Source organism: Myxocyprinus asiaticus, chromosome 29 (assembly GCF_019703515.2).
Source record: "Myxocyprinus asiaticus isolate MX2 ecotype Aquarium Trade chromosome 29, UBuf_Myxa_2, whole genome shotgun sequence".
NCBI lineage: Eukaryota > Metazoa > Chordata > Actinopteri > Cypriniformes > Catostomidae > Myxocyprinus > Myxocyprinus asiaticus.
The window spans coordinates 16,541,353-16,564,199 of record NC_059372.1 but is presented as its reverse complement, the minus strand read 5'-3'; the positions used below and the strand labels follow the sequence as shown (position 1 = coordinate 16,564,199).

The window sequence follows — 22,847 nt, the reverse complement described above, 5'->3', positions numbered from 1 at the left end:
CTATAACACTATGAGAACACGCAAAATGATTTGCAGGCAGAAAGCTTCAGAGACTGTGGCCCATGGACACATTTTTGAGTCTAGAGGGGTCTCAGGACACTTATTTCATTAATATCTTTCAGGGAGTAGGACTTTTTTGCATACCTTTTCATGGAAAAATCACCTTAAAGTAAATATAGCAGAAAAGATAAAGTTATTTTTCTACATTGAATAAGAACTTAAAAATATATAGTAAAGTCTACATTGCAACATGTAAAGATTAATGTTCTAGCTTATAAGTATTATTTATGATTGTACCAATCCTAAAGTAGAAAACCATGTCATATTTATTTGTTAATTTGACCAAATTTCACTGGTAAATAAAATAAGTACATTTTACTTAACTTTTCAAAACTGGTGTTCCCTCCATGCACTGGGATTGAATAATTAATGAGCTTGCATGGTTTCACTGTTTGCAAGTAAATTTACATTGTTTTTATTGTTAATTTTGTTGTTAGGTATGGTAACTTCTTGTTTTATACAGACTTAAGTTCATTTTCTACTCAAAATAACATTGTTTCTGTCAGCAGTAGTGTAGGGTGATGTAGTTTCCTAGACTACATACAATGCATTAAGTTTCCCTGTGGGAGGCTTCCGTATGTCATGCAGTGCATGGTTAAACATATGTTTGTAAGGGAAATTCAAACTGTGACATGTTCTAATAGGATGTTTATTTACATTTTACTACGTTTATTTAAGTACCATGTATATCATATTTGTAAGTAAAAGTTACTAAATTTACTAAAGTGTTTAAGTTAAATTTACTCAATCATTTTAATCAATAATATGTCCTAAAGTTATGTAGATTTTACTAGGTTTTAAACCATTAAGATTTATTTAGAGAAACTGTGTGCAAAATCTTGCGAAATAAAAATTAAGTTAATCTTACTAGTCTTTTTTTCAGTGCATTACAGCTTGTGCTTTATTCACACACAAAAAAGTCCATGCTATTTGCCCGGCAAAATTTACATTGTGTTATATCTGCCCGAGGAAAACAGGTGGCATACTGAATTTTAATCAAAAGAAATGTTTGTGTGCATGTGCTATCGATCATGGCAGTAGGATTTTACCAAATAATAATCAAATGATAAAGAAAAGCATTAAAACCTGGCATATATCCAGATGGGCGGTAGAGTCAGGCACACTTTTGGCATGATAAAGAGCTGATTCAGGTGACTGGATCACAGTAGTGTAGTGACGCTGCACAGCTCCTGCAAGGTGAGCCAGATCGCTGTGGTCTAAACTAGTGCAGACAGTGCATTCAAATAAACAGCGATTTACTGGGCATATTTTTTTTTTTGTGAATTCACCCAGTGTCTATTTCCAGGGTTAAATCAAGACGGAAAAAAATCCAAGATTTGTATCCAAGGTTTTATAATTTTGGACTTCACTGTAGCTACACACAAGAAATGGTACAGCTGCTTACCCTCTTCATTTCAACATTCAGAGATACAATGTTGGGCCAGCACCAAATCACTTCCTGTCAGCTGAGACAGTCACATAAAGAATGCTATCAAGGAGACCAGAAATGAAATATTTTTTCACCAGTTAATTAAAAAGGGCCCTTGCCCATTGTCCATCCCCAATACAAAACCACACATCAGGAGCCCCTGGCTGATGGCGCCCTTGGCCTGGTCAATAACTGTCCATTGTGGAAAGACCAGTCCAGATCATTGGTTCTACTTATTCCATTATGAGTAGAACCAAAAACAGAGATGAGCATTAAATGTGATCACAGCAAATACGCTGTCTGAACTATAAATTGGTTTTGTAATGGACCCGGAGCACAGACTGTTCCCCGCAGCAAGAGGATTTAGGGACATTTTAGCAGGGAAATTTCCTGCATTTTTACCACCTCATGCCATTATAAAAGCTGGCCAGCCTTTCAAAAATCACCTAGTCAAACAGGCATTGTTGAACATTGGTTCCCTTGCTCCTGCAGCAGTTATTTCATTATATTCCCTGTGAGGCTGATTACAGCGAGAGGTAATTTATGATCACTTCATTGCCAATTCAATGGGCACATCACCTGTAAATAATTGACACTCTTCATGTCCATTCCAACATCATAATATCTAAATCATATTGATGCATCTCTCTCTTCTCAGAGTGAGGTCAATGGCAAATCCTGCTCTAAATCTACAGCACACAGAACACAGCTCAATTAAGCTCCTGGAAATTTCATTTATATTTTATGCTGAGTCAACCATTCGCAAATAAGAAAAACATAACTAGATTTGCATTTCTGAAGGAAATACCAGAGTTTGCAAGGCAGCAAAAGAATTTTCGGTAAGCTTAAGTTTTAGTCTTTGGTTTTGTGTAAATAAAATGCTGCTTCAAAGCCATTTTGCCATCGCCATGAAATTCAGCATGCATTCTGTTGGCTGTGCATGAGAAGGAATGCTTTCTTTGCAGTGTAAAGATGACTATAGATGATTAAATAGATGCAAGAAAGGAAATACCATTTACTGTTCAGTGTGCATGTAAACGCAAGGGGCCTGATTGCAATTGATTATACAAATATTAGAGCATTTATCATGCACGATCATGACAGATTATTTTCAAACCGACAATGTATGAAACCGATTGGCTGGGCCGTCGCTAGGGTGGTACAACCAGCAGCAAGCCCTACTACCGAACAGCAATCGCTAATACGATGTGCAACAATGTGCATGTAAACTCGCTCAGCAATTCTTATTGGTGACTTTGTGGTAAGTTGAGAAATTACAAACTTCAGCTGTAAGTGGTCCAGCTGAATTAATTAAAAACATAGTGAAGAAGAAGGAAAATATAATGTTTAAGGAATATCAATAAAGTGCTGCCTTGCAAACACTGTAATGAAGGATTTGGCATGTTGTCATTAGCTTTTAACAGGTTGCTTAGGCTTACGTATTAAGTAAACATTCACTCAAACATGATCAATTAAAGGAAAATGGAAAGAAAATGACTGAATCGTTAGCTGTCTAACAGACAAGATAAACAGAGCTGAAATAATTTGCATAATTATTGTGACAGAGAGAAAATCTTTGATAAAATTCTGACCTATTCTAGCAGAATAATCCAGGATCAACACTGTGCTTCAATGTCTCAACAATTCTGAATGATTAGGTAAGGATCAGAGCTCTGGTTTGTCTGAATTATCCCTGACCCCCTGCAGAAATCAGCAGTTTCTGAGACTCTTCATTAAGTCTTTGCTAAACCTTAAATTGATGGCCACTTTAACTTCATAAAATAGTTATGAATATTAATTTTCCAAATTAAAAAATGGCTCTTACCTCTATTTCCCCATCTTGCCTTCAAACACACATACCAAAAATGGCTGAATAATTTATAAATTGGCTTCTTACACTTTAGACAATTAATTCAGTGATGCAAAATTAATTATGGGTAGCCCCTTTCAAGCCCATCCTTTCACAATTTGTAATGGAGCATTTCAAAGAAAAGCTTTATGGCCTGCAGTCAGAACTCAAGGCAGCTGAATACATTAAAATCCTCAACATTTTATGTAAAAGAATGAAAGTAAAGCAAACCTGCTATCATAAGAGGCAGGACTATATGTGTAAAGTTGTATGTCTGCGTGTGTATGTGTGTTTACAAAAGACAAAAAAGAGAATGTGATAAAGTAAAACGATTGGACAAGAAAGAGGGAGAATGCGTGCAACGGGTAGAACAGTGGCCTGGGTGTTGTCGTGCCCTAAATCAATGACATTCATTCCTCAAGCATGCTGTCCTGCTGTTGGTGACTTGCGAGTGGTAGGGAGAGCCTTGGCCTGTCATGGGAGTTATATATAAGCTATTGATTCCAGAAGCTCTCCAGCATGTCTGTCTGGCTGTGTCTGTACACACAGCATCGCTCCACTCTGACTGACAGCACACTGTTCACAGCGTGGCCAGACTGATATCTTCTGGATGTGGATTAATGACCTGTAACAGGGGGCCCTGTATGTTCAGACGTGTGTGTTTGTGCCACCCACATAGAAATGTTGGCATGCACCGGTGTGTTATGATGCCCAATTAAAAATCTATATATACGTACAGTGTTTATACTGTGTGTGTGTGTGTGTGTGTGTGTGTGTGTGTGTGTGTGTATATATCACATATATATCATGTTAAAATTTCAGCATTTTCAATATATATATATATTGAAAATGCTGAAATTTGACATTATATATAATTATTTTCCTGTCAAAATGCATCTATTTCCATCTTAGGGAAGAAAACAAAACAATATGTAACAATATAATGGTTTATTAACATTTTCCAACCAAAGCCTTTCACAGTATAAAGATAGAATTGCATTAAAATAGCACCAGTTCAAGTAACATTAAACATGTCTGGGAGTTTGACTAATTAAAAGAACTAGTCTCCCCATAGGTTGCATATTCATTGCAGTGGGCATTAAATCTCTTAAGTCCTCATCCTCCACAATATTAATCTGCTTTCCTACAGCAATCGTGAAGCTGCGTTCATGATTCGCATCAGGGTGTCAGTGCCAGCGGCGCTTTGAACTCCATGTGAAGAATGCTTGCAAACAAAAAAGAGTCTCATTCTGCGTTTTCGTGATAGTTAAGACTTGGCATGCTTCTATGGTAATAAAAATGCTTGATCACAAGTCTTGTGTCTTCTATCACACGTCCCATCTGTGCCTGTTTTGTAAATCAAATAGCATTAAGAGTCCTTTCTCCGTCTTTTTATCACAGAAGCGCAAAGGAAAGGAGAGAGATTAACAGCTGCGTTATGCTGTTTTTTACTAAGCTTATAGGCTCACCTTGGTAAAAGGGCTCTGGGCTGCATCTGAAACCAAAGGTAACTGTCTTGTTGCCTCACTGCCCTATCATTAAATGACTCAACAGACAGTGTTTGCATATGAAGGTACCTCCAGGAACTAGTTTCGGACAGGCTACTGAGGAAGCATAAAGCCACATTGTTGCTAGGATACCAGGAACTGATTAACACCATCTGGTGTCCACTAAAGATAATGCGTCTGCTTCATTCATCCAACCGAACCACAATGGTCTAATAATCTAGAACAAAATCAGAGTTTTGGCGATATTCAAGTGTATATTTAACCTTTTCGCATGTGAGTTTCTCCTGTACTAACGGATCTCCCAGCGTGAGTTTTTTAATGCACACTGTAATTAAAATAAATCTTACTTCACACTTCACAGCAGATGCACTGAAGGACAGATTATATCACAGCAGGTGCACTGAAGGTCAGATTATATATTATCAAACATATAATGTGTTTTTTAGATATTTATAATGATTGATTATGATAGATAAGATGCGATCGCGAATGCACTTGCGGCTATACGTGCTGCCATATTTTCATTGCAATGCAAGATGGGATTCTGAGTTTGTATGGTCATAGAAGCATACAAAAGGAGGAGTATAGAAGGTTCTAAAAACCTAGCCCTTCCACTCTCCCAGCCCTGGAAGTGGTTGTGACAGACAGAATGGGAGAAGGCTCGAGTGGACTATCTAGTTTGTATATTCTTTGACGTCAGAAAACACTCCGATGGTAATGACTTTATACTTTTGCTTAGTGATTGTTTTAAAGTTTGTAACATATAGAAATAAAGATACTGTGATGTTGAAAAGACTATTTGAGCAGCTGATTCATTATGACAAGCACTTCAGTCATTATGACAACAGATTTTGCTGGTAAACAACAGCATCAATGCAGATCACACCAGTTTGATCGTACGCGTCTGAGCCCAGCCTAGTGTAATCACACCGGTTTGATCGTACGTGCGAAAGGGTTAATAACTACAACACTACTTTTTCACTAGAAATGGAATCAAAAGTTGGAAAAAGTGAATAAAAACTTACATTTATCCACAAATTGGCTATCAACTGCCTCTTTGGCCACCATTTTTTTTTCTTCAGCCCGACCGCCGTGGATTCGGGAGCACAAGTTTGTGGAACTTCAAAGGAAGTGAAGGATACATCTATGCTGCCTTCAAAAATCGATCAGATGAAGGTATCTCAGTAGACAGGATGTGACACAAACATTGGATTCGGACATGCCTTGATCCCTTCCTACCTCCGTATACAGCCTCCGGAGGCAGTATTTTATTGGTTTTAGATGCAACCCTGGTGTGAGTTAGTGTAATGACTCCGGGCGGACAAATGACGAAGGTTCTGCCCTGCTTAACATATGTTTATGTTGTAATAACAGTAAATGCATTAATTGTGATTAAGAAAAATGTACGCGTTAAGCATATATATATATATATATATATTATATTGGCAACATTGGTGAATATGAGAAAAGAAGGCTGTGAAAAATATATTCTTGTTGTTTAACCTTTTGGTCTTTCATTCAAAATACTCACTAAAATCTATCCTCAAATAGATATCAAACAATTCCTAACACAACACAAGTTTTATAAAAAAAACAAATATTTTTGTCAAATATATGTATAACACAACTATTGGCACCCTTATATTCAATACTTTGTGCAACCTCCCTTTGCCAAGATAACAGCTTCTCCTATAATACCTAATGAGGTTGGAGAACACGAGTGATCTGAGACCATTCCTCCATACAGAATATCTCCAGATCCTTCAAATTCAGAGGTCCATGTTGGTGTCTCTCCTCTTCAGTTCACCCCACAGGTTTTCTATGGGGTTCAGGCCAGGGGACTGGGATGGCCATGGCAGAACCTTGATTTTGTGGTCAGTGGACTATTTTGGTGTTGATTTTTATGTGTGTTTTGGATCATTGTCCTGCTGGAAGATCCAACCACAGCCCATTTTAAGCTTTCTGGCAGAGGCAATCAGGTTTTGATTTTTTATCAGTTGGTATTTGATAGAGTCCATGATGCCATGTATCCAAACAAGATGTCCAGGACCTCTGGCATAAAAACAGCCCATATTTAACGGTGGGCATGAGGTACTTTTCCATATGGCTACCTCTCTATGTGCGACAAACTCATCTCTGGTGTTTACTGCCAAAAAGCTCTGTTTTTGTTTTATCTGACCATATAACCCGGTCCCATTTGAAGTTCCAGTAGTGTCTGGCAAATTGAAAACGCATAAGTTTGATGTTGGATGAGAGCATAGGCTTTTTTCTTGAAACCCTCCCAAACTACTTGTGGTGATGTAGGTGACGTCTGATTGTAGTTTTGGAGACTTTCTGACCCCAAGATACAACTAATTCCTGCAATTCTCCAGCTGTGATTCTTGGAGAATTTTTGGCCACTCGAACCATCCTCCTCACCGTGCTTAGAGACAATATAGACACACGTCCTCTTTCATGCCGATTTGTAACATCTCCAGTTGATTGGCACTTCTTAATTATTGCCATGATGGTGCAAATGGGTATTTTCAATGCTTTAGCTATTTTCTTACAGCCACTTCCCATTTTGTGAAGCTCAACAATCTTTTGCTGCAGATCATAACTTTATTCTTTGGTCTTACCCATTGTGATGGATGAATTTGGCCTGTGTGTTACATCATATTTATACCCATGTGAAACAGGAAGTCATGGCTGAACAATTTCATATTCCTTATCACCCAGGTGCACTAAAAAATGTAAAATATGAATGGGACTATATTTCAGATATATTTTACTCATAAGTATTTAAATTTCTAAGGGTGCCAGAAATTGTGGCAAACGTGTTTTGGAGAAAAATATTTATTTAATTATGAGATTAGTTTACTTCAATTAAAGGTTATATTTTTGTGAATATTTTGAAAGAAAGATCAAAAGGATAAACAATAAAGACATATTTTTCACAGCCTTCTTTGCTCATATTTACCAAGGGTGCCAATATTTTTGGCCAGCACATATATATATATATATATATATATATATATATATATATATATATATATATATATATATATATATATATATATAGGCCAAAAATGCAAAATAGATGGAAAATAGAAGTGTCAACTATGAGTAAAATTTGCCTTTGATGAGTAAATAAAATTGTCATTTTATTAGGAATTGCAACGTAATTTATTTCGATTATTAATTGCAATATATGATAGTCTGACCTTCACTGCTGTAATTGGCATGAATTAAATCAAAGACAAATCATCTACTAAAGAAAACAGATCTGTGACTCTTATAACTTTAACCTCTGTGGAATATTTACCATCAGAAGTTTATCTAGGATGACTAAAGTTTTCTTTTTCCCCCCTCCAGACATAGGCCTACGGTATGTGAAATACTCCTTATTTTAAAACCACTAAAACAAAAATATGAGGAATACAGTAACTATGGGTTTTGTGACAGGTGCAGTTTTACAGAGAATGAGACTGACTCTGAAACTGCTTGTTACAAATATGGAAGGAAAAACAATAATTTAATTATCAAAGGAACAAAAAAAAATTAAATAAAAAATAGTTCCTAGTAAAATAATGCAAAGTGTAGTTTGATGCCTCAATATTTTCTCAATTTACCCACCACTGACTGGTGAAAAGTAAATATTTGACCCTGCATATGCATATGTGTATCACCAGAAATGCTTAAGGTGTGTGTAGAAATAATGACCGACTGTGTGTCTTGTTGCTCTGTGTGTGTGCCAAGGGTGGCCGCTCCACTCCCTATTTTTTAAAACATGTACACACACAGGCACGCTGTGTTCTTCCTGTGCCACCCCACCCCACTGGAGACCCACAGATGGATCAGGACCTGTGTGTTTGTTTGTGTGTGTGGGGCACTGAAGTGTGGCCGTACCGGTTACTCACGGAGCTCCCTGGAACATACCCAGGTCCTATTTTTCTATCCTTTTCCTTACATGACTAAAAGCACACACCCTCAGTTTGGCTTCCCGTTTGCTCTGCTTTCAGATGGAGCAGGACTGATCATGCCGGGGCACTGCCTTTATGCCACCCACAGAACTTGCTCCTCTTGTCCAGCCTGAGTCACTAAGTTTCGTGTATCAAGTAGTGCATGAAAACTGACCAGAATGTACTGAGCAAACTCACCATTCACAGAGGGAATTTTTTGCTCCTTCATAGCGTAGGACACTGGAGTCCTCAATTATGTTTAATTAAAAGCTGAAGTGAGTAATTTCTGTGCCACTTGAGTGACCAATATGAATTTTTATTTTTTTTCCCATGGAACACAAAAGATTTTGGGCAGAATGATAGTCTCAGTCGCCATTCACTTTAATTGCATATTTTTCCATAAATGAAACATCTTTTTTGTTCCATGGAAGAAAGAAAGTCATATGGGTTTGAAAAGACATGAATGGGAGTAAATTATGACAGAATTTTAATTTTTGGGTGAACTATCCCTTTAACATAGAAAAAAAATAGAATAAACTTTGTCGAAGACGTTTCTCCTAAAATATCTTTGGAAAAATAAGTAAACAGACACAAAGGCACATACAGTAGGAGTACATATACAGCTATAAAATTAACATGGATAAGATAACCTAGAAATCTGGTCTTGGAAGAATTTGATGAGAAATGTTTGAGTTAATATTGCAAACTAATATTAATATTTTTGATGGCAGACTTCTGAAAGATCTCATCTGAAATTCTAGAGCAGACACATATGAGATTCCTGTTTTTTTTTTTTTTTTTTCTCTCAGGAGAAAAATTTAAGAAGCAGGAGACTTCATCAAAAGTCTCCATTTGCTCTCTATTTAATTGCTCTCCAGGAGAAACAGTTGAGATTAAAAAGATCTAATTTTGTTTTTTCACATGGAGATCTCCACCACTATGCAATGATGGGAGAAAGGTAATGTGAGGTAGCATAGATGGAGGTGTATAAAACCAAGAGAAGCTGGAGATTGAGAGATACTAATGGTTTCTGGACAAGTATGATTATTTAAATATGCTATTGTGTATGTGTGTGTGCTTCCATATTTGGAGAACAGTACAGGGGCTGTTTGGAGCTGACATGCAGCCAGTGTGCTGTGCACCGGTGCAAAAGCACAAATTGAATTAAGTCTTTATTATTACACTGCAGTGGCAGCACTTCTCCCATTTTGGCCCGCTTGGCTGACACTTTCTCCTTGAACACCTGTTTGACATCAACTTTTCTTTCCAGCTTAATTATTCAACCATCCCCTCATTCAGTAAGCCTCTGCTGTAGCCTCCCATTACAATGCCAGCATTAGTGTTTACACTTGGTCATGCTCTTTTAATTGTGCTCGAATCTCTTCACCTTAACCTCTCTGCTCCCTGCCCATTGTCACATCGACAACTGGCATGCTGAGGCATTTCCTGTGGCCACTGTGCAGGCAAAAGTTTGACCTCTGGGCAACAGAGACTGTGGATGAAGATGTAATTTGTACTGATGGTACTCTGTTCCACACTGTGTGGCCATCAAGCCAAAGTAAAGTGGCATCTTATCCAGCTTTATGTTTTAGATGCCACCCATGATCTTTGCAATGATCCAGAGCTCATTTCTGGACATTATGTTTTTTTTTCTCTAAAAAGGCCCAAAACCATGTGACTTTCTCTAGTTTGTCAGTCTCCATCTCAATCCAGAGTGACGTTCTACATTTTTCTGCTGTCTCTGCCTCTCTGTCACTCTACCTTCTGCTTTCCTCTATGTATGATGTCCCCTCCCTTCTTTAAACCACATCCATCATAACTCAGCCCATCTCCATTTGACTCACTCTGCTTTCTTCTTATTGACATGTTTCCATTTTCCACTGTTCTATCCCTCCATCATCTTCACTCTCTGCCCCCTTTCAATTTTTCATCCACTCTCTTTCTCCTCCAGTTGATTGTCTGTCTTGCTCCCTGTCCTCGTTTTCTTTCTCCTTTTCTCACTTTGCATCTTCCTCCAGGGTGTGAGTGGCTCTTGCCCAGGGGGCCAGTGGGTGACAAGATTGCTCTTGGTCAGGCCCCAGGCTTGGCAGTTCTTTTGTGGGGCATTGTGTCCTCTCAGTGCATGCAGATGGATGGGGGGTGTTGATGTCAGTCGGGCTAGACTTTAATCACTCTACCTGGAGAAAGTTACAGAGGTGTCCGCTAATAGGCTAAGCTGCCATATATGTGGCCTTCAGACTCAAACTCCTTGCTTCTTTATCTCTCTAGTTGTCTCTGTTTTATTTTAGCCCGAAAACTTACTGTACGCAAGTATGTGAACGCAATAGCTTCTAGCAACGCCGGCTTGATTTTGTAGCTCATTTAGAACTATGTCGTATGTAAATTTCACTCCCAAAGAGCAATTTCTAACCAATTAAATACTTAAGAGTTGAGCTTAACTGGGATTAATTATTGGCTGTAGAAATTTAAGTGATTTTTTAAAGATTTTATTAATTTCTATTAATTAAATTTCTAGGCCTGGTAATTTCCTTGCTTTCCATGACTGCGGGAAAGCAATAGAAATAGATGCTATTACAAACATTAATGTAAATTAATCCCCTTCTTCTAAGGTCAGGTTTCTCTCTCAGGTCAACTACAGTCATGGTGAAGTATCAGTTTGAAAAGAATCTTGCTGAGCAAGATAGTTAACATGTATTTAGAGCTAGCTACCAGAATAATAATCCTTCCAGCTTGCAATGCGTTATCGAAGCACTCAAGTCTACGTACTAGCACAGAGTATGTTTCTGTTATTCCATTCCTGTCTGTCTCACTCTTGAAAACAGGCAACAGCCCATGGGTGCCACAAAGCATTAGGCACAAGCTCAGTCAGATGCCCTCTCAGACACGTTTACCAGACACCCTGAGCACAGTGGCATTTAATTTATGTTTGATGAGTTGACAACACCAAAGGGCACACACACAGCCTCACAAACACACACAAACACAGAAATAGACCCAACTGAGAGGGTCATTCTAATTTAAGTGTTGCTATGGAGTGTGTGTGCGTGCGTGCGTGCGTGCGTGCGTGCGTGTGTGTGTGTGTGGTGTCTGTGAAAATGTAATTTGCTGTTGGTATGCCTGGGTCGGTGTGCACGTATTTTGTCATTGCTCAGGCTCATCCTTTGAGCTGGCAGTGTTGCTGTACTGTAGGTTTTAATCAAAGCTGTGTCTTTTGTAATGCTGGATCTACTGGGAGCTGTGCTAGAGTGGATGCTGGGACAAAGGGTGGGAAGGAGCATCAGAACAGTGAGAAATAGAAAAAGAGTGAGATAAAGGGATAAAAGGACAGAAAGAGAAATAGAGAGAGGTGCATAGCATGAGACCACATGGGTGGTAGACTCCAGTGTCAGTGCAGGTCCTCAGAAGATAGCCACATATTGTTTGATAGTTTAAATATACTGAGGAAGCTTCAGCAAGATCAACAGGAATACTCACTATTGCATTCTAAACAATCTCTCTCGTTCTGTCTTCAGCATCCAAAATAAGCCACTAAAGAGCCTGATGAAATTCAAACACAAATACAGACTAACTAATACAGTGTTTCCCATTAATTGACTAGACTCTGGCGGCCCGCCACAGTCTAATTTGCCCCGCCACGGTCTCATAATGAACCGAAAACATTTTTACACTTCTCATCTAAAATATTTTTGCACTTCTCAGTCTCATAATAACATAAAATAAAAGGTTGTGTTTTGCGCTATCTCTCGTGCACCAGTCAGCTCCAGTCAGTTCAGTCAGCTCCTCACCCACTGTTGTAAACTCACGCGCTCACACTCGCAGATATATGCACTGGAGTATTTCTGGATCCGTCTAACGTTATTTGGTTGAGGAGGACGACAAATCTTTGAGGCAAGTAACGTTAACTAACATTAAATGTATCCACTGCATTTATACACTACTCCACACACAATTTATCATCATCAGTGTACAAGAGTAAACAGATAATATTACTGCCAAAGTTAGAATCATGATTAGGGTGACCATACGTCCTCTTTTTCCCAGACATGTCCTCTTTTTCGGACCTTAAAAAAGCATCCGGCCAGGATTTCTAAATTTGCGAAAATGTCTGGGATTCGGCTTTAGTTGCATTATGATGTGCATCTGGTCTAATACTTCATTGTGTGTGCGTGCATATTTGCATTGCTTTAACCCCTCTTTGTAAGTCCCGCCTTCTCACACACCAGTTGGTCAATTATAAGAGGCTTGCAGCAACTATTGGCCAAATTCCTGCCTGTCAATCTCTCCACGAATGCGCAAAACGCTGTAGTGTTCGGCATCAAACAGCTTGACAGTAGCAGCAAATGACAGCTGAGTGGAAACATTGCCCAAAGGAAAGTGCAAGATTTGCACAAAAAATTCCCATGCTTTCGTCCAGGTCGAGATCCGTGGACTCGGAAGCAGAATATATGACATGTAAAGCTGGCACTTATGTGTCAGTTGCTAATAAAGGTGCAAGTGATTTAGAAGCACACATTAGCTCTGCGAAGCATAAAGGGTCAGCAAAAGGTGAAAGTTCATCAGGTAAATTAACGGACTACTTTTTGCGACCAGGTAAAATTGTTCCCTATCTGTCACTCACTCGACGTTGTGTCGATGTAGTGACACTAGGGATCACTCTTGGGAGCCCCAAACACCTCTGCTTTTTTGAAAAAAGGCCAATGAGAATTGGCGAGTGGAATTTACAGTCCACTCCCCCGGACATACGGGTATAAAAGGAGCTGGTATGCAACGACTCATTCAGATTTTCTCTTTGGAGCCGAGCAGTTGTATTCAGTGCACTGAATTCAATTCCCTCCAAAGACGCACCTCAATACTGCTGGATTTACGGCGCATTTCAGCGGCTTCTCCCACTCTGCACCCGTGGAGTGCAGAGAACGCCCCTGGGCGCTTTGGCAGAGCGAAAATAAGAGAGTATATTCTAAAAGATTATATTTTCATTCACAAAAAGAGCGGCACACACACGGAACATCTTTTTAAAGATGCCTTTGCGTTTGTGTGTTATTCCTGGTTGCGGTCGTTATCTCTCCGCTTCTGATGGCCACGTTCGCTGTCTTACGTGTCTGGGCACTGCCTTGGCTCTGTTTGTGAACAGCTGTCAATTAAACCCTGGCTGGGGGTGAAGAGCATCATGTATATGGGGAAGAATTGGCGGCACTGTTTCTCACAATTCGATTTATTTCAAAGTTACCTACTGCAGCTTTAAGAGCACAAAACTGTTTACAAGGGCACAACACTAGCCTCTTAATTTTGCTCTCAAAGTGCACCAGATGGAAGTATTTAACTTTAAAATGTACAAAATATTCTTACGGGGGAGCATGCCCCCGGACCTCCCTAGAGGGTCGGAGGTCCACCTCCTATAGTCTCACAAAATCCTGTGGGAAACACTGTAATATGAGCTGAGACAATACTGAGCTAAGCTCCGAAAATTTACATTAAAACGATAGTTCACCCACAAATTAAAATTCTTGTCATTGTCTTGTCACCTTATGCTGTTCCAAACGGTATGATTTTCTTTCTTCTGTGGAAGACAAAATTACTATTATCCCTTTAATCAGAGATAATAATCAATATACAAAAGCTGATAAATTAGCAACGCCAGCTCTGAACATGTTATCACATCACTATTAGAGTCCTGTTCCCACACTGCAGAGATGCTGCTTATTTTCCATTCTGCTAAAAATGGGGCAGTGATACAGATTAAGCATCATTTTGTTTTATTAAACAATGTGTAGTATTGTAATGTGAGTGCAGTGTTTAATAGCCAAATACATAATTCAGCTGCTCAAAGAGAAATGATTCATTGATTCAATGATTCATCAAATGATTCATACTGATTTCTGTCATAACTCATGACTGCTACATTAGGGCAGTTTCACATCGCAAGTGCGAGCAAGGCGAGAGCAGAGTGTAATGTTGTCCATGTTAACAGGTAAGAGCATTTACATCGGAAACGCATCAGAGAGTCGCATGAGCTGTGGTGTTGGGGGTGCTTTGGCTATTTTTGCAGCACTGCTCATGCTCAATTAAAGTGACAGTGCACTGTTGATTGACAAAATGAATGTGATTTGACAGTTGTCAAGTGTGGTTGGTAAATTCAGAAATTACCTCAGTCTTATATTGACGATGGATGACACAAGATTGATTGTGGTGAAACGAAGTGCTCATGACCCACAACTTACATTTTATAAGGATAAATTAACAAAGGAAAATCCATATGATGCAGTTGCTTTGGCTGAAAGTGCAGATGGTGAATTATTATTATTATTTTTAATTTTTTAAGTATTATTCTTATAAATTATGAAGCAGTTTTGGCTGATGCTTAAATAAAGAGATATCGCTATTCAGTGGTTGTATATAATGACTTATTTATGACTCTAAAGCCGAGTAATCGATCAAAACCAAGTGTCCAAAACAATACAAACATTCAAAGGCTTGTCGTTCTCCATCTCCTCCTCATGTACAAACCTAGTTTCCCCACTGAATACTGATGATTGTAAAGAATAGAGCTTATTGTGTTCGCTGCCACTAAATTAAATAATTCTACAAGACTACATTAGGTTACATCAGCATCATGTAAATAAGATTTCATGAGATTACTTTATTTCAGACGGATGTGATAATACAATGCCAAGCCAATCAGATTGGAACATGTTTTTTGTTTTGTTTTTTCAGCCAGCTCTTGTAATTTTCTTTTAGTGAAATATGCATCAGATGGTCAGCAAATGCACAGTGGGCAGCCTGTGGGAAGTTTTAAGAAATGTTGCTCATGTGGGTGATGTTGAGTGATTTCCTAACACTATCCCCCAATTTACTTAATATTGTTTCCTTTACTGTACTTCTATTTAAAAGTGGCCAAAGTGCCAATATACTGTATATAAAAGCTAATATATATCATTGGAATGACTATTTATGCACGCCTTTCCTTTTTAGAGTGAGTGCTGATTTTGTGTAACTTTGTCCTATTTTCATTCAAGGACTAAGGTGTGTAACGTGCGATGGCAGTAATGAGAGAAAAGTATTGCTAGATGCCTTCCAGAGACATATGACAAAAACCTGAGGCCAGCCAGCACTATGCCTGAAGCTGACTGGAGGACAGGTGCTTGAGTTTGCCTTCAAGCATTAATGAACTAGATCCTGGAGCCAAGTTTGTCTATCAATCATCCAGTAATTTCATCTCACATCAGCTTATGAACACACAATGATGACATGAGCATCGCGTCAAAAGCAAATAGATCCCTTTATAATCAATGAGGCTGTCTACACTGGAAGCTTCCATTATGTAAGCCTCTGAAGTTCAGTTCTAATAATCTTTTTTTCTCTTGTCTAGACTAAAGAGAGTTTCTCATAAAAGAAAGCGTGCATGTGATTTTGTGTGTGTGTGGTTGAAATAAGCAGTGAATCCCAGATCTTTTCACAGAGTCAGCGCTGCGGGGCTTCAGCAGAGCTCACCTAAATCACAAGGCGACCCCAGCTTTCATTAACACTTAATGCAGAACTCTCCTTTTAATAGAAATGGAAAGGGAGGTGGTCACCAGTGTAAATTAAAGTGCGGTGCACTTGAGTTGTGGAAGATTTTCTGAACTTTGACAGGTCTGGTCTGAATTAGCTGTAGTGTTGTTCTAGTGCCGGCATGCAAGCGGTCCTATTGATTTTAACCATTGTTGCACTTCCTGTCTGAAAGGGAATGTACATTAAAGGAACTGAACACATCAATCACAAACCTTCAGTCTTTTCTCTCCTGTGTCCTCTCTGATTATTTAAAGACACATCGCTAAACCTCAGCTATCTTTAATAATTCTGAGTAACATCTTTTATAACAGCAGAACACAACATAGAAAAATAACAGTTTATTCCATTGTTTTTGTACTATTTTTTACTCACGCAGCAAGTATTTTCTTTCAGTGGAGAATGCTGCGTTTGTTGTGGTTCTCTCTAGAGCCTGATCTCTTGGTAATACAAATATAATATTCCTTCTGTCTCTTCACAAGCTTTGACCTGCGCCTCCCATATTTATTCTGTATGTGTGTTTGTGTATATGTGTGTGTCCACAGCCCCAGGCTATGCCTCCATGCATGGCCTACTGCTTAGCTTTTACACTCTCCATGGCCCTTTGACCTCTGTCTCCCTTGTCTATGCAGTCGGGCCTGCCCAGAGGCTGAGTCAGTTCCTGTAGCCTGTCGCCTTATAGCTGTTCCAAGCTTCCACTGGTAAGGAGTAGCAAATGACATGTTGCTGCAAAATCACTTAACCATACCGTAAACTCTTTAATTACCCCTGAACCTTGACGTCCACTATACCTTGACCACTGGCATCAGAAAGTGTAGCTGTCAGTTAAAGCACTACTGTTATTGGACATCTCTCTGACTTAGTTCAGAATGGATTACTACTGTAACCGGTCCTACTCGACCCACTCCGAGTGGGATTCAGACTGGGGTCTCCGGCATGGGAGGTGGGCACGCTAACGCGGAGGCTTAAGGCTACAGCCCCTCATGTCAGTCGCTAGCGCACCTCTTGAGGCCAGGAGAGTGAGGTTTACACAGTGCAGGGCTCGACATTAATCAATGTCATGTGCTTGTCCTCCGGACAAGTAAATTGTTCATTCACTTGTCCAAGTAAAAAAGTTACTTGTCCGCAGAGAGAAAAGGACATTTATGTTACATGCTCAAATAACATGTCAAAGTTTATGTTGTATATTTTTCTAAAATTGTGACCGATGCCCAACCTAAAATTGTACCTATGCAATCAACTCAATTCTCTGCGACAGAAATGTAAACTGCACTGGGTAGGGGAGGTGGCTATTGTAATTTGATAAATATTTTATTTTACGTATGGTAGTCAAATAAAGAAAAGCCTCCATCGCCATCATTTTCAGCAGGGATGCTCATAGTTCTATGGAATGAGATCTACTTTTTCATCATGTTATTGCAGCAAGATCTACCATGTACAATAAAGGCTATACATTATCACTATACCAAAATGTCAGTAGTCGGTAGTGAAATTTGACGATTCTCAATACCATCTTCAAAACCACAACAAATAATAACACTGTTAATTATAATGTTAATTATGGAAGAATGGTTTCAAGTTCTTAAGTAATTATTCAAGACTAGTTAACAAACAGTAATAAAATAACAATAAAAAAGATTAAAAATAATAGAACAAAAAATACAAATTAAGACAATTCAGTGCTTTTTTTAACAGCTTTAAAAGTTTTTAACAGCAGTAGGCTATCAAGTATTCAAGTAAACATTCAGAATGAAGTGCAACACAAAACTATTACTGGTCTTTACTGTATGATTATTATACATTAATACTTTTTAAAGCTACTAAGGTTACCCAGTCAAGAGCAGTGAGTGTTTTCTCGTTTTCTTGTTATGGTTGTTTGATTATTATAATGACACACTAGACAGCAACAGGTCTATTAGCTTACATTTATACTTAGAAGTCCGACATTTTAATACAAATCTGCTTTTTTCTCCACTGTTTACATTCACTTTAGACATCACTCTCTGTGTTTACATGAATACTTCACCAAGACAGGCATTTTGGCAGAATTTTTAAATGTATTTGACCGTTCAGGTGCACATTAGCGTGAGCATGTTCAGCACACACACATACGCCGCCTGTCAATCAAACAGGGCGCAGCTGTTACTAGATCGTTAGCGAATTATAAAATTATGCACTCTGGATTATTTTCAACAGCAGAATAAGAATATGAACTTTCTAATAGGTGACACAGGCCTAGGCTATCACAAATATAGCTGGTTATTGACGTTTTAATCAGTCTGCTTGTCCGGTTGGGCAAGTAAAATTCTCTTTCACTTGCCCCTTCAAAAATCTTCTTGTCCCGGACAAGCAGACAAGCATTAAAGTTGAGCCCTGCACTGCACAGCTACCTACCAGCTGGCTACCGTTACACTCATCCCCCTAAACCTCACTCCCATCAGGGTCATGGCACCACTGTTACCAGTCCTGATCAACCTGCTTTGAGTGGGATTCGAACCGGCATCTCCGGCATGGGAGGCAGGCACGCTAACGAGGAGGCTAAAGGCTACATCTTTGAGGCCAGGGGAGTGAGGTTTACACATACCACAGAGCTATCATGTACCACCTGGCTCCTGTTACACTACCATACTATTCATACTATTTCTGCCATATATATATATATACTTTAGAAATAGAAAGAGTTGTATTCCGGACATTGAGCAAAACAACATATGCAAATAAACAACAACATTTATCAAACCTTTCCATTTGTTGAATTTAAGATAAAAATGGACATTCAAATGCATTCAAATTCTAGATGTTTGCTAAGCACTGACAATGACTTAGCGCATGTTAACATAGGACAATAATTGACAAACAGTACGGATGGACACAGAAACGTTCAAAACGCACAAGAGCTCCTCCCATGCCCTTTGGGGGGGGGGGGGGGTGGATGTGCAAAGAGGTGCACATTTTTTTTACTAGCTAATTATTTTTTTTTTGTGTTGGTGATAAAAAAGCAGAGAGGGTGCTCTTAAACTCATCTCTAGCAATTACACAAGGAAATGTCTTATAATTGGCTTTTGCTTGATGTCTAGCCATTATCAATGTCCCTTACAAGCAAGGAGGCAGAGGGAAAAATTGGGTGGAAGTTGGAGTACTCAAAGTCCATTTGCACATGAATGAGGATTGTTAATAACAACAGGGCAGGGCGGAGAGGGATGAAGAATGGAAGACAGAAAGAGAGATAGAGAGCGAGAGAGATGACACAATCCCAGCGTCCACATATGCATACTGCCCTACTATACTATATGCAAAAAGCAGTATGTCAAATGAGCAGGATGCCTGATTATGCAGTAAAACAGTATGCAAACAAAACCTGGATGATGTATTGCATCTTTGGAGATTCTAAAGTGTGCAACCAAAGGATTTTTCCCATGAGATCACAGGAGCCATCATATAAAAAAAAATAAACGGTCAAGAAGCAAGTTCTTCATCAGTGGTACAGATATTCAGACACAGCTAAAGTGTTTAACACAGTGCACACAGGGGTGGAGGAATGGCGACCAGCACTTCCTGTGCACAGACTGGGGGAAAGCATGAGAGTGAGCAGTTTTCAGGAACTCAGAGCTCTCCTCTCCCTAATTGGGAGAGAAGAGGGACTTCCTTGGAAGCAGGCGAGAGATGGAGAAAATACTGATCTGTTTCGACAAACTGGCTGGAACAGAAGACTTAAGGGCCTATCCTGAGGCCAGCAAAAAACAGATTGAAGAAATATAGGGACTTAAACCCTTGCATGTACCCACAAACTGACACACAATATGCCCACATTATAAGCTTCTTAAAATATTATACCATAAGAGCCTCGACATTGTGCATCAGAGGACAAATTATATGTAGTTTTTCAAAAACATCTCTCTCACCTTCAAGTAACCTTCCTTCTCTATTCTTTCTCTAATGATTGGTTGTCTGTGCAGAGTGAGATTTACTCTGAGTAGCACAACAACATGTTAATTTGGCTCTTACACTCTGTCCTAAGCAGGAGTGATAAATTTCCAGCGTTGAGTAATATTCTGTCCTCACTGAAGTTAAAATATTGTGTGAAGTGACTAAATCAAAGCCAATCAGAAGACATTTGAGGGTAATTCACTAAGAATTAATTGCACCCACTCAAAACATGGTTTAATGGCATCATGTGTTGTTTTTGTTGTTTTAGCACCTCATTCACCAAAGGAATTGTGTGAATCAGGTAATAGTGCAAACACATAGTTCTGAGTGCTAGGCTGTGAAAAATGCAACAGACTACCATGATCCGGCATACTTTAATGGGATTATGCAGCATCGCTCCACCACTGCAACCCATGTACCTAAATTGGCTCTTTAAATAAGAGAAAGTGTATCATTTTATCATCATTTGATGAATTATTGCTGTCATGATTAATAAAATAAATACAATTAAGTTTACTATTTTGAACCAATTCAATTTCATTGTGGGTGGAGCAGCCAGCACGGCCACTATGGTAATCTCTGTCCCATCTCATCCACATCAGGATCATTTCAACACTGTTGAAGCTAGATTAGTGCCACTCCATTACATCTCAAATCCCCCACCCCTGGCCTGGTTTACAGCCAATCAACTGTATATATATTCTACTTAAAATACTCAAATCCTACGCTTGTGGGGTCTGGGAACATGTAGGTTCACCAGAGCTGCTTCAAACCCTGGGGCGAGCTATCAGCTTGAAACCATGATTACAGATTTGTTCACATGAACAGACACACACATACACACACATACACACACACCTGTTCACAGACAAGACACGCTCAGTTTTCCCCCTTCAATGTCAGTCAACACCTCATCCTTCCATCTCTTTCTGAGCAGCTAGACGGCTCTCAGCTCACACCTTAATTTATTAGAGGACGTTTAATTTGCTGTTAGATATGAACACATTACCATCACACTCACAGGAGATGAGAGAAGAGCATTGAGCTAAGAGTTTTGCTAATAGGCTATTTAGCGTTATTAGTCCATATTAATAATCCATTACCTGTCAGGCGAAGTCCTGAAAGAAGTAAACCTTTTGAAACTGCCATCAATGTCCACCAATATCAAACACCCAATTTTTAAGATGGCAGCAATTCCCAAGGGGGTCATTAGGGGAATCTCCAGCTAATGGCTTCATTTGGGCATTATGACGATAAAACCTAGAGTTCTGTGTAAAATAAATTTCTAATGGCAAGGGATAGATGAACTCTCTTACCTTGTTTTAGGGGATGTCGTCAACCATTCCTCATGCTTTTCAAACGTTATTAAGTATGCTGCAATTTCCTGCCAGACAGAGGAGACACAAGTAAAAGCCAGTGTTACTCTTGCAGAATATCAATAACATTTTTAACACATATGCATAAATTAACTGTAACTCGAGAATTGTAAAGTGCCATTACAAAAATAAACATAGGGGTCTGGGTAGCTCAGGGGCTACCACCCCTGGAGTTCGCTAGTTTGCTAGTTCGAATCCTAGGGCATGATGAGTGACTCCAGCCAGGTCTCCTAAGCAACCAAATTGGCCTGGTTGCTAGGGAGGGTAGAGTCACATGGGGTAACCTCCTCTTGATCACTATAATGTGGTTCATTCTCGGTGGGTCACGTGGTGAGTTGAGCGTGGATGCCACGGTGGGTGGCATGAAGCCTCCACATGCGCTATGTCTCTGTGGCAATGTGCTCAACAAGCCACGTGATAAGACCACGTGGGTTGACGATCTCAGACGCGGAGGCAACTGGGATTCGTCCTCCGCCACCTGGACTGAGGCGAATCACTACGTGACCACAAGGACATTGGGAATTGGCCATTCCAAATTGGGAGAAAAAGGGGAAAAAAAATCCAAAAAAATTTAATAAAAAATAAACATACATTATGAAAAATTAAGCATTATAAAATTGTGCAAAATGTAGAAATCACAAACACGACCATCACCACCAAAAACAATAAAGGGGAGGTGATTCCTCCAATATTCAGATTAGTGGTGGACCAATACAGAGACTATTTATCAGAGATGGGCCACTTCTATTAAAATGAATGAGAGAAATTGGAACTCCCAAAGGTCAACAGATGTAAAAAGGAAGTCCTGACTTACAGGTAAAAGAGCTAATCATCTTTTAGATACAGACATTGCCTGTCAACCAACTCGAGAACGTGCATGTTCATTAGCTATACAAGCCGGAAAAATTTAATTTTTTAGCGTAATCTGAGGGAAAGAAGAACAATTTATGATACCAATGTTGTCAAATTTTACTACTGATTTATCTAACAACACACTGGTAACTGACTATCAACTGACAGCCTGAATGTCAATACAGTACAGTACAACCTACTGTATATTTTATATATACATGATATACTATTGTTATTGTATTGTATACTGTACATTGTAAATTATTATTGTGTTGTGTAATTATGTGTATTTTAGATATGTAAATTGTGTTGTGTAAATCTGATGTTTATTGTAAATTGGTATATGTCTCATCACTGATC

General features: G+C 39.1%; 1 protein-coding gene across 1 annotated transcript in view; it reads right to left on the bottom strand.

Annotated features, from left to right (window-relative positions):
- LOC127420348 (calmodulin-binding transcription activator 1-like) overlaps positions 1-22,847 on the bottom strand; it is a 578,857-nt gene that overhangs the window by 303,997 nt on the left and 252,013 nt on the right. The window contains exon 4 of the mRNA XM_051662561.1: positions 21,576-21,643. Within this exon, the coding sequence (XP_051518521.1) occupies positions 21,576-21,643 (68 nt within the window). The remainder of the gene's footprint in view (positions 1-21,575; positions 21,644-22,847) is intronic.